Raw genomic sequence first — 12,608 nt, forward strand, 5'->3', positions numbered from 1 at the left:
GGCTTTTAAGACTGATTCAAAAGAAAAGTGAAAATTTACTTGTCAAAAGAATTTTCATGGTTCAATTCTGCCAGTCTTTTGGTGCAGTCCAAGACATGATTTGTTCCTTGGGTTCATTATATAATTTCTTCAAATTAGAATTTTTTAAAAGTGTTTTTGCTGAATTTTAAGTTTAATGCCATTACATTGTACTCATGATAGATAGTTTCTGAAGTTTGCAAGACTGGCTTATTAATATCCTCATTATGCAATAAATCCTAGTGTGGGAAAATTCACTAATCAAGATACGACCTTCTAAAATTTATGTTATTTTGATTAGGAGAACACACAGAGAACTTTTCTTAGCTTCTGCATGTAGCCTGAATGCATACAAATGGAGTTTCTGATCAATATATTCTCAGGACAATTATGTATCTTAATGATGTAGATATTTAATGATGCAGGTATGAGCCGTGATAATACAGTGATTAGAATGCAGTACTGCAGGCTACTTCTGCTGACTGCTGTTTGCCTGCAGTTTGGCAGTTCGAATCTCTGTGAAGCGACACATAAATCTAAGTGCTATTGCTATTACTATTTCAGATAGGCTTAGAAAAAATAAATATTGTTATGTCATTCCTAAATTGTTAAGACTTACTGTTTCAACAAAAATCAGATTATTTATTATTTTAATTGAGTCCTTTTGCTAAACTAATTAGTAGAATTAATTAATAAGTTAATTAATAAAAAGAAATATAAAAAGAAGTATTCAAGTATTCAAGTATTAAATAATAACCACAATAACAACAAAAAAGAATCTGGAAAATTAAGGTATATGCAAAATAATATCCTATTAAAAAGCTTCCTTGCTAATGTAAAGACACAACATTAACTAATCCACAACAAATCAAAAGTTGAAAGACAAAATACATAACAACACATCACTGCTGAAAATCAGGTGGTATTTATTTTAGCCAAGCCTGGAATATTTCTAGTATCTTGATAGTCCAAATACTGGGGATATAGTTAAGAAGACCACATGTATCTTTAATACACATATTTCTTCAGAATCATAGTAATGGCAGCTCAAAATGCAATAATAATAGGAGTGTTCTGTATTTTTATAATGTTATAGTAGGAATAGAAGAAAATTTTTAAATGTAAATTATATAGATGATCCAAGGGAAGAAAATTCACATCAGTATGACTGAAACTTTTAAAAACATTTACCAAGATACCCAAGATGTATTCTCCATCAAGGTCATGAGGACATGTCAACCATACATGCTTACTGTTTAAGGATGTCTTTTTATCCTTCAAGACTATCTTCACCTGCAACTTTGTCAGAAGATGGAAACATCTGCCTAGGATGTCTATGGAGACATTTGCATTCTTGATTTAGGTGACCTTGGAGGCACAGATAAACCCCAAGTGGCCTCAATGGCTCTCAGAGAGAGCTAACGACCAATGACTTTAAAGAAATACAATCCTTGCTTTCCCTGCCCATCCTGTCAGAACCTATCCTCCCATCCCCCCCATACATCCACTCAACTGTTACTATCTATCCTTCCACGCACACACCCCACCATCCAGTCTCAACTGTCAGTAACTATCCTTACACACACACACACACACATCACTGCCCAGGCACAACTGATGAAGCTTCTTGAATGAGAAGCAAAACTCTTTCTTCCTCAAAAAACAGGCCAGTTGCCTTTTGAAGAAAAAAAACCCCAAGCATCTTTAAGATATCTGCCCAGAAGTGCTATACAATAATGATTTCTTTCAGGAAGCTATATTGGTAATGGATTTTGATTAGGCTAAACTGGTAGTAAGATGATACTTCTATTGTGCTATTGACTATAATGAACCTAACTCAACTCTCATCTCTTTTACACACATACATACACACTGCTCACTGTTTCTGCATTTTCTCCCCCTATTGCACATGTGAATGTACACTCATACCCAGGCGCTATCCTAAGCCTTGTCGGCTTCTTCTGTTCCTTTCATTTTCCTTTCTTTCCTGCCTAGAGTTTTGATGCATTGATTTGCCTCCCCATCTCCTTTTTTTGCACTCTTTTTCTTCCCCACCCTCTCAGGAGAAGATGGAAGCTTCGACATTTTGAAACAGTTGGAAGTACTTTACAAGCTGTCAAGCACTCCTTCTGGGGATACATCTCAACAAAGCAATAGCAAAGCTAGTTGCACAAATGCAAATTTTTAAAAGTATAAGTGCAAAGAAAAGTTTGATGTGATGTTGTTACCATCTACACCAGTGATGGCTAATCTTTTTGCCATCGCGTGCCAGGAGAGGGGGGGGCGGGGGAGGTTCGCGCACACAGGTGCCCATGCGCATGCATGCGCAACCCCCTCCCCCCTCCCCCCCACTCCTGGCCCATGATGGCCTGGTAGGCCCGTTTTTCTTTCTTACCTGGTTCCAGATCCTCTCTGTGTATCTGGGAAGGGCGAAAACAGCCTTTCCCACTCCCTTGGAGCCCCAACGGAGGCTGAAAGGGCCCATTTCACAACTCTCGATGGGACAGGAAGTGACATTTTTTGTTGTCCCCAGCCTCCAGAACCTCTCTAGGAGTCTCTAGGAGCCTCTCTAGGAGTCTCTAGGAGCCTCTCTAGGAGTCTCTAGGAGCCTCTCTAGGAGTCTCTGGAGGTTGGGAACAGGAAAAAACATCACTTCCTGTCCCACCGGGAGTCGGGAAATGGGCCCTTTCAGCCTCCGTAGGGCCTCCAAGGGAGTGGGAAAGGCTGTTTTCGCCCTTCCCAGATACACAGAGAGGATCTGGAGCCAGGTAAGAAAGAAAAACGGGCCTTCCCCACCCCGCCCCCAGGCCCTCCAGAGGCAGGAAACAGCCTGTTTCCCTACTTCTGGTGGGCCCAGAAGGCCCAAAAATCAGCTGGCCGGCGCGCGCATGTGCCCCAGAGCTGAGCTGGCGTGCCCACTAATATGGCTCCGCGTGCCACCTGTGGCACACGTGCCATAGGTTCGCCATCACGGATCTACACCATTACAAAAGTTGTCTTTACCTGTTCAGTGACTGTTCAAAATTATGACAACTCTAAACAAGAGGGAGTTATGACCAGTCCGCAAAATTGTAGCTGTCACAATATCCCATAATCAAGTGATTGCAATCCAGGCACTCAGGCATCCACCTCATGACTATGATGTTGCACTAAGCAGTGGTCATATGATTGCCATTTGTGACCTTCCCTGCCAGATTCTCACAAGCAAAATCAATGGGGAACAGGGAAGGTTGCAAGTTGCTTCCATATATCACTTCTGCTGATTTTTCTCTCAACAAGACCCACTTCGGAGTAGAAGATCCCAGGGATCTTGTACTCTACAGCATGCATTCACCTGGGTGCACTGGACAGTGGGGTCTAGGACAACTCACTGTGGCCAACTTGCCGCAGCCAACTCATTGAGGGACAACTCACCACAGGGCAAGAGTTACTCTAATATCTAAGAACTGGTGGAATAGAATCATTTTTACAAAGGTGCCAAAGGAAGGACAAAATGAAATGTGAATGACAAAAATTAAAATAATTTTTAAATTATTTTAAATAATTAAATTGAATGATTGAATTGTCCTGCAACGAGTTGTCCCGCAATAAGTTGGCCATAGTGAGTGGTCCCACAGTGAATTACTATATTTTTCAGAGTATAAGACGCTCCAGACTATAAGACGCACCTACCTTTTTTGGGGGGGGGAAACAAGAAAAAAAATCTGCCTCTGTCTCCCAGCAATTTGTCTCCTTGCAGCAAACAGCAGAGGCTGAAAATGGAGCATGCAAAGGTGGCAATAGGAAATGGCAATCCCTGCAGCCTGAAACAGTTGAGGATCGGGAGGCTGATCCAACTGACAATCAGCTGCTTGTGCTAATCAGGCTGTGCTGAAACTGAAATGGGCTGTATGTTGTAAGGAGGCAAATTGCTGGGAGGCAGAGGCCAAAGGGTGGGGGCTGGTGGGTGGGTGGGGTTACATTCGGTGTATAAGACACACCCAAATTTTTGTCCTTTTTTGGGGAGGGGAAGTGCATCTTATACTCTGAAAAATATGGTAGCTGTGGTGAGCTGGCCATGATAAGTTGGCTGCAGCGAGGTGGCTGTGGCAAGGTGGCCCATTCTGGCACAATGTGTGACCATCTGCCGCACTCCTCCCTGCTTTGTCTGTAGTGCACACCTGCCCACAGTATATTGTCACCCACAGCTCTCATTGGCCTGCCTGAGGTCCTACCCAGCTCAGCTGCATTCCCTAGTACCCACATGCAACCCTTGCTGGCCATCTGTGCTCCCCAGTACTCATCTGACACAGCCCCTCCCCCCAAAAAAACCTCCCGTTCCTTGCTTGGGACTTCCATCTCTTTCTGCTTAACACAAAAAACACAAAAGCTGGTGTTATCACAGCAGCTAGAACTGCTGTCTCTAAGCAATATGGTCATGTGACATTGTGCTAAATTTATGACTGTATCACTTAGCAACAGCAATCTGTCCCAATTGCTGTCATAAATCAAGAACTACATATATTATCAATTTAAAAAAACCTAATCTGCTGAGCATAAGCAGTTACAGAGTGTTCTGACTACATGCAATTATTAGCAACAACCCACAAAGGGGCAGACAGACAATACAAAGTTTTAAGGGTTATCTAATGAAAATGATACAAGTGACTGTGCAGGATATGAAGCAGAGGTAGGTTTCAGCCGGTTCTGACCAGTTCTGGAGAACCGGTAGCGGAAATTTTGAGTAGTTCAGAGAACCAGTAGTAAACATTCTGACTGGCCCCGCCCCCATCCATTCTCTGCCTCCCAAGTCCCAGCTGATTGGGAGGAAATGGGGATTTTGCAGTATCCTTCCCCTGCAATGCCCACCATGCCACGCCCACCAAGCCACGCCACGCCCACCAAGCCACACCCACAAAACAGGTAGTAAAAATGTTTGAAACCCACCACTGCATCACTTGCTAGTATTTTTGCAGTAACCTTCCCCTGGAGTGGGGTGGGAATGGAGATTTTACAGTATCCTTCCCCTGCCATGCCCACCAAGCCATGCCACGCCCACCAAGTCACACCCACAGAACCAGTAGTAAAAAATTTTGAAACCCACCACTGATATGAAGGGTCATTGAATTCAAAGGACCGAGCGATCAAGCATCCATTTAGGTTAAACAATCCTTTTAACATTCAATATTATAACTAGAGAGCAATCCAAGGATGACTCACCAGTGCTGCTTTGGATGGTCCTCACAGTAGTGGCTGTGCGAGGTGGAGATGAGGATCTCAAAGACAGACATTCATCATCTTGGGAACAGCCTTTTTCGATTGCTCTCACATAACTGTGGCTCCTCATGCGGAAACACCCAGGCATTGGCAGATCCAGGGCTTCTACTGCCTGAGACTCTAGTTCGCTGAATACAGACTCACAGACTGATTCAAACTGACCATTTACTTCCATCTCACTCACCTGCAGCCAAAAAAAGCACACTGCTTAATTGTATCCAATTATAGCCAATAGAAAGTGCAATTGGTAGTGCTATATTATAGCAGGAAGAAGAGAGATCAAAACTTTATTTTCCTATTGTAAAGTATCATAAAGTAGAGTAAAAGGTGTATAAGCCATTTCCTTTTGGGTTTGTAAGTTTTTAAAGTATATAAAGATATAAGTAAAATATTTTCATGTTCCATTACAAATAGAAATCTTTTTATTTTTCAGTTGTCTACAGCATGATGCAAACTGCCCGGATTAATTACAAAATTACCAATGAAAGACACGAATCCTTAAACATGCCAAATGTTTTAATTCAAATGCCTTAAATGTACCTGATGCCAAAAAATCTACCTGGATTTGAAGCATGTTATCCAAGGGGATGGGAATCAATAAAATAAATGCAATTAAAGTGTAAACTGATGTAGGAAATGCATGATTACATACTAGTAAACAATAGACAAGAAAGTGGCAAAATATTGATGACAAATTACTAATGGAGTTCAATATATTTAAGGCAAACATTTATGGGCGGTCCTTGACTTAAAACCATTCATTCAACAGTTACAATGCGCAGTTACAATGATACTGAACAAATGATGGCTATGACTAGTCCTTGGAGTTCTGGTTGTCTCAGACATTTCTGAGGTCCTGTGATTGCAACCAGAGTGCTTGGCAATGTGTTTCCAATTATCACTAGTTGCCAAGCGTCTAATGACTATATGATCACCATTTGCAATTTTCCATGCCAACTTCCCCTTAAAGTCAAAGATAAAAAAATCACTGGGATAAGTCTTGCCCATCCATGCACCTTCTCCTAGGTCAGTGGTTCTCAACTTTCCTAATGCTGCGACCCTTTAATACAGTTCCTCATGTTGTGGTGACCCCCAACCATAAAATTATTCCTAAAACCATTGAAAATATGTGTTTTCCGATGGTCTTAGGCAACCCCTGTGAAAAGGTCGCTCAACCCCCAAAGGGGTCGCGACCCACAGGTTGAGAACCACTGTCCTAGGTCCTTTGTGCTTGCGTTGACCATTTGTGAATCCATCTACCTACCCAATCTGTGCAATATCTCCCATTCCCATGCATTCTCCCTGAATCTACAAAGCGCCTTTTGCTCCCCAATCTGTGTGTGACCGCTTGAGAGTTGCATATCCTGCCTAACCTGTGCAATGAATCTTGCATGTTCTTTTGTACCCTCCCTGTGCCACACCTCTCACACATCTTCACTGATCTATGGATCGCCTCTCATGCATCCTTCTTGACCCACACAATCCTTCTCACAGACCCTCCACAACTCATTGTACACCTCTCATACATCATTCCCAACCCATAGGGCCACTTTCACATACTCTCTTATGTACCCTCCACATCCTATGCCTCTCATGCACCCTCACTGACCCTCCTCCACAGCCTTGCCCACCCTCTCATTTCCTTCTTAACCTAGCAGCAGCCACTTACCTGCCTAGGAGCATAGGACTTGAAACTTCCTGACAGCTTGCCTGCTGACTTTGGTTGTGGGATGCTGGCAGGAAGTTGTCTTGTTTAATGACTGTAGGATTCAGTTAATAATGGACATAAAAACTGCAGGGATTGCCATTGCTAAGCGATGAAGGTGCAGTTTACAACCACATCGCTTAGCAACAGAAATTCCAGTCCCAATTGCTGCTGTTAGTTTAGAACTATCTATATGTCAATCACTCACAAAGTCTTCCACAATGGCTTTTGACTACTCTCATGACATGTATTATGCAATATGTAGATTTTTATCATAGGTTTGGTATTCTTTGAAAGATCTTCATGCTGTAGATGTATCCAGATCTTTCATTCTCTGTAGACTGTTTTTTTCAGGGTAAAATTCCAATGCAAACAAGGCAATCAACAATGGCAACAATATTTAAGAGAAAATAAAATACTTTGACCAATGAAGGCCAGTTGTTGAGAATAATTATGGTACATCTCTTTATGGCTTTTCCCTTTGATTTTTATAGACTTCACTACAAGCACTGCTAGTAGTCTCTGTAGGGTCTCTGCACAGAAAAATGCAAATGTTGGAAAATCATTACTAACATAATGTTTCCTACTTGTCCAAAAACTTGCAGGAAAATTAGGTGCAGAATGTGTTGCTTACAAAGGTTTTCTTTGAATTCTAAATGATAACATTCTGAACATGCTGCTAGGATCCAGCAGTGAACCTCTTAAACCCTAAGTAAATTATATGCTGCAAGTTGCTACTAGTGACATAAAAGCCTATGAAGCAATTGAGTTTCAAATCTAAAATAGGACTGACAGATCAGTTATATTCAAAGACAAAATGGAAGCCAACCATGCAATAAGCTATTATGTCACAGTAGCCTGTTAACTTCACTATCCATCCTAAAAGCTCAACAGCTTTGCTTGAGGTTTGATGAGGAAATTATTTGTATGAATATAGAAGAATCCCTGGGGTTCTCTCTATGTGGATTTTTTAAAAAAAGATTCCTTAATATAAGTTTCTTTCTTTTCAAATGCTTTACGCCAGAATTTCAAGTTCCTGCCTACCACTCCAGTGGTGGGTGTACTAGTAGAACTAGAAATAAATTCATCATCATGTTGCCATTTTGTCCAGATACAGAAAGGAACTTCTTGATTTATGGCATACTGTCCAAAATGTACACTACAAAAACATTTGTGATTGAATAATGGCTGAATAATGATTGAATAATGCTAGAATGGGTGGAATACACCAATATCTAAGACCCTGTCTGATGATCACCATAGTATATGGAAGATTTCAATTTCAAATTTAAGAGAAGAAAATGATACAGAATATGAATTTGAAAAAAAGGAAAGGAAAACCAATTAAAATATTGTATGTTTGTTTCACTAACATAAAAAGGGGAACAATGCAATACACCTAAATGAAGAAAAGTCTGAGTTTTGTGGATTAAAGCTGATTAATACATGCAAGGAAATTAAGATGTAAGTTTGATTATGAAAGAAAGGGGTAGAAATTATGTTACAAAGTATGAATTAATGCCATCTACAGTAGGCTGTGTGTTGTGCATGAAAAGAGGAATCTGTAAATTGGAGTCCCTTGAATGTTTTGCTCTAGTGAATGGTGATAATGGAAAAAGCAAAGATAAACAACTAAAAATTGTGCAATAATTCTGAATGTTTAAGATCCATAGGGGAAAAATATTCTGTTAGGTGACATAATTGGATGGCTGGAAGACAAGACAAGAGGGAATGCTAAAAATAACTGAGCTATTTGGAGTCTAAGAATGAATGAGACTGATGATTGGTGTGTTTAGAAAAGTCTATTTCAAATACAAAAGCACTATCAGGCTCAGTTCATGCATGCCAAAGGAATGGATATGAATCTTAAAAGCGTGACTGATTTAATTGTTTATGATGAAAATCTGACACAATTATTAAAGAATATAATGGTGGTGCAAGATGATGAATGTAGGAAAAACTGTTTTTCGGAGGTGTCATGTGGATCTTGGGATAAATGGATTATGAAAAAAAGAAAAGAAAGTTTAAAAAAACACTAGAGTGAAAATAGAACTACAGCAGGAACAAATTAGTAGAAAGTGAATCTAAGGAAAGAGAATGTGAAAGATGCATGAAAACAAGCAAAAATAATTATGGTATGTTAAAGATGTCACACAAGGGAGTGGAGTTATACTAATGGAAAGTACGTAAAGTACTGGACAAAGCAAATCATATGGAATATATGCATGGATGATCTGAGTTATTTGACATTCCCAGTTGAAACAAGCAAAAATAGCTAAGTATAACTACATACACCTGTCAATTGTTTTAAAGGATTGAGGATTATTCCTGTAGAGTGAAATATAAAAATAACTTGACTCCAATGAAAATGGGATATTTAAGGATTGTGTATGGTAATAGAGGAATGAATTGAATCAAGAATGGTGCGATTACTGGATCTGGATTAAATACAAAAGTGAGGATCAAATTGCAAAAACAAATATATGAAGAAAATGATAAAGAGTAGAGAGGAAGGCCAAAATATTATGATTGGATGCAGTTCATGAAATCTTCCTCAAGAAAGCGGACGAATAAAGAAAAGTCAATGTGTGAGATGGCCTATGGGTTTGGTGGATGCAAAGATGGCTTGCAAGAATAAAGACATATAAAGTATATGAATGGTACTGGTGTAAAGTAGATTTAGTTTATTTCCTTTTCTTATTTTTTTCCTCATGTCATTAATATCTTATTTTTTACTCCCATTATATATTTGCATAAGACTGCTTACCTCCAAAAGGAATAATGGGATATAGATGTATATCTAGCTATACAAACATGAGTATAAATTGTATAAATATATCAGGAAAAATTGCAGATTGCATTCCTTCTTGCCACAAAAACAACATTAATGAGTGCTGGTTCAGATTGAATAATTTGGTTGGGATTAGATTTAGAATAGATTTCTAGTCAACTAAGGACTCATTTAGGGATCTGCATTACTTACAGAGACATCCACAGGGGACTTAATAAGAAGTGGGTGACAAAAAAATTGTCTTACCATTGCACCACAAGCTCTATCCACTTTATATATGCATTATGATGTTGTATACCTATGAAAAATGTGGTATTTGTAGTGTGGCAGGTGATACTGTTTGTTCATTTTCACAAAAGTTTTGAATCCTGCAGATACCTCAAATTTTGGTATATATGAGCCATCTATATTTCTCTACCCCAGCAACATCTGAAATAAATGGATCCAATATTTCATTTCTAAGGCACACTGAAAGCATCGACCTGTATGCTTAATGTTATGCCTACATTAATTGGCTTTCATGTGTAGGAATGTTTATGAAAAAATGTTAATTCAACAAATAATATGTACAATATATAAATAATTAAGGGTGTGTTATTATGTGCAAACCTATGACCTTATATTTCATGGATCAACAATGCCTACCAATCATGTGCCAAAGATTAGATGTGAATTATAAACACAATTAAAAAAAAAAAACAAGTTGGTCAAAAGCTAAACAAATGAACAGAGGATCTGAAGACACTTCCCATCAGGGATGCCTCCTGGTTTATGGCCAGGGTACAACATTTTTGGCTTGGGGACTCTATGTAGCCCACCAGGACCTTTTTGTAATATCTCCCAAAGTGGGAGAGGACCAAATGTGTACCCTTTTTTAATTGGGAAGGGGCTTAAAAGGGCCCAGTGAGCAAGTGAAACCTTGAATATATATTTAGCTCTTAGTATTCCCTTTGTCCCAGCCCATATGTGAAGTAAACCCCTTGATGTACCATGCAAAAGTGGTACATTCCTTAAGTGGGTGGAAGTTGCTTGGTGGTCACTCTGCCCTGATCACAATGTTTTTCCCAAGTACTGTATAGTAATTTATATTTTCTGATATATGAGGAAAATCAAAAATCCACATTCAGGAGGAATATTTGTGTATGGTACCAACCGCCAATTTTATAGAGTACCATTTTGAGACTCTTGATCGTGTCAATGATTATTCAATAATATTATTGAATAATGGGAATTGACATTTACATAGCTAAGGGATTTTTAATAATACACACTGGCATACATTTGTTTTACTGCATAATTGTCCATACATCTTTTTCTTATATAGATTCTATATTTATCAGAGTTGGATGGTGTTGCATAATTGTCCATACACCTTTTTCTTATATAGATTCTATATTTATCAAAGTTGGATGGTGTTTTTGTACTATCATTATTATTTTGTTAATTGTACAAGCATGTCACTCACCTGACTAATAGTGCTCATGGCCCTCATGTAGCTTTCATTTCGGGAACGAAACTTAGGAGAGGTAAGCAGAGCCGCAGGGTCCAAGCTATCCAAACTCCTATTGATTGAAACTTCACTCACTGCCCTCAAGTAACTGTGGCTTCGGATTTGAAGTTTTGGAGAATGTTCACCGGAAATCCTAAAAGAAAAACAATAACAATAAGTCACTATACCATATCTACTTTTCATCTCTAATAATTTATTTATTTATTTATTTATTGGTTCGATTTATATGCCGCCCTTTTCCGGAGACTCAGGGCGGCTTACAATGCGTTAAGCAATAGCCTTCATACTTTTGTATATACCTGCTTAGTAGGGCTTTTGCCCCCCCCCCAGCAGTGTTCTTTTTTATACAAAGTCAGCTTATTGCCCCCACAAACTGGATCCTCATTTTACCTACCTTGAAAGGATGGAAGGCTGAGTCAACCTTGAGCCTGGTGAGATTTGAACTTGCAGTAATTGCAGGCAGCTGGTGTTACTTAACAGTGCTTTAATCTGCTGCGCCACCAAGGCTCTTTAAGCCGATTAAGGACAATACTATGTCCCACAGCAAAATAACCACCAAAATATTCACACACACACAGAATCTACCCAGTGACCCATAGTCATATATAAACATAGATCTCAATCCCCAGAAAGGAGACTGTTCCTATTAATTTGTTCAAATAATATTTTGCCTTTCTTATCAACAATTGTTAAGTGTGGTGTGCTTTGTACACACAAGGACCAGGATATCTACGGGACCCCCTTCTGCCACCAACAGCCTCCCACCGACCAGTTCGCTCCCACAGAGAGGGACTCCTCAGGGTGCTGTCGGCCAAGTTGCGCCGGCTGGTGACACCCAGGAGGAGAGCCTTCTCTGTTGGAGCTCCTGCCCTTTGGAATGAATTGCCCCCGGATATTCGTAACATCTCTGATCTCCGGGTCTTTCACTGTGCCCTCAAGACCCTACTGTTCCGACAGGCGGGGCTGTCTAATTGAATGATTTTAAATTGGGTTTTAACTTTTGGTTTTAAAATTCAGCCAAAACTATTTAATGATTTTAATTAATTTTAACTGTGATATTGTATATTTATGTTTTTAATTGGCTGTACACCACCCCGAGTCCTTCGGGAGGAGGGCGGTATATAAATAAAATTATTATTATTATTGTTATTATTATTATTATTATTATTATTATTATTATTATTATTGTTGTTGTTGTTGTTGTTGTTGTTGTTGTTGTTGTGGCAGCTGCCTGTCTGTTTGAATTCTAAAGTCTCAGAGCACTTTGGCTTCTTCATTTTCTATTACTTTCTCTATTTTATGGTCCTACCAGTTTTTGCTTGCACACA

General features: G+C 39.4%; 1 protein-coding gene across 1 annotated transcript in view; it reads right to left on the reverse strand.

Moving 5' to 3' along the window:
• Positions 1-12,608, reverse strand: part of DLGAP1 (DLG associated protein 1) — a 91,849-nt gene that overhangs the window by 37,637 nt on the left and 41,604 nt on the right. The window contains exons 3-4 of the mRNA XM_070942365.1: positions 11,236-11,413; positions 5,218-5,458 (exon numbers count right to left, since the gene is read on the reverse strand). Coding sequence (XP_070798466.1) covers positions 5,218-5,458; positions 11,236-11,413 — 419 coding nt within the window. The remainder of the gene's footprint in view (positions 1-5,217; positions 5,459-11,235; positions 11,414-12,608) is intronic.

This window comes from Pituophis catenifer, unplaced genomic scaffold (genome assembly GCF_029215685.1).
Source record: "Pituophis catenifer annectens isolate HBS135680 unplaced genomic scaffold, rPitCat1.0.hap2 SCAF_3, whole genome shotgun sequence".
In the NCBI taxonomy this organism is placed as follows: domain Eukaryota; kingdom Metazoa; phylum Chordata; class Lepidosauria; order Squamata; family Colubridae; genus Pituophis; species Pituophis catenifer.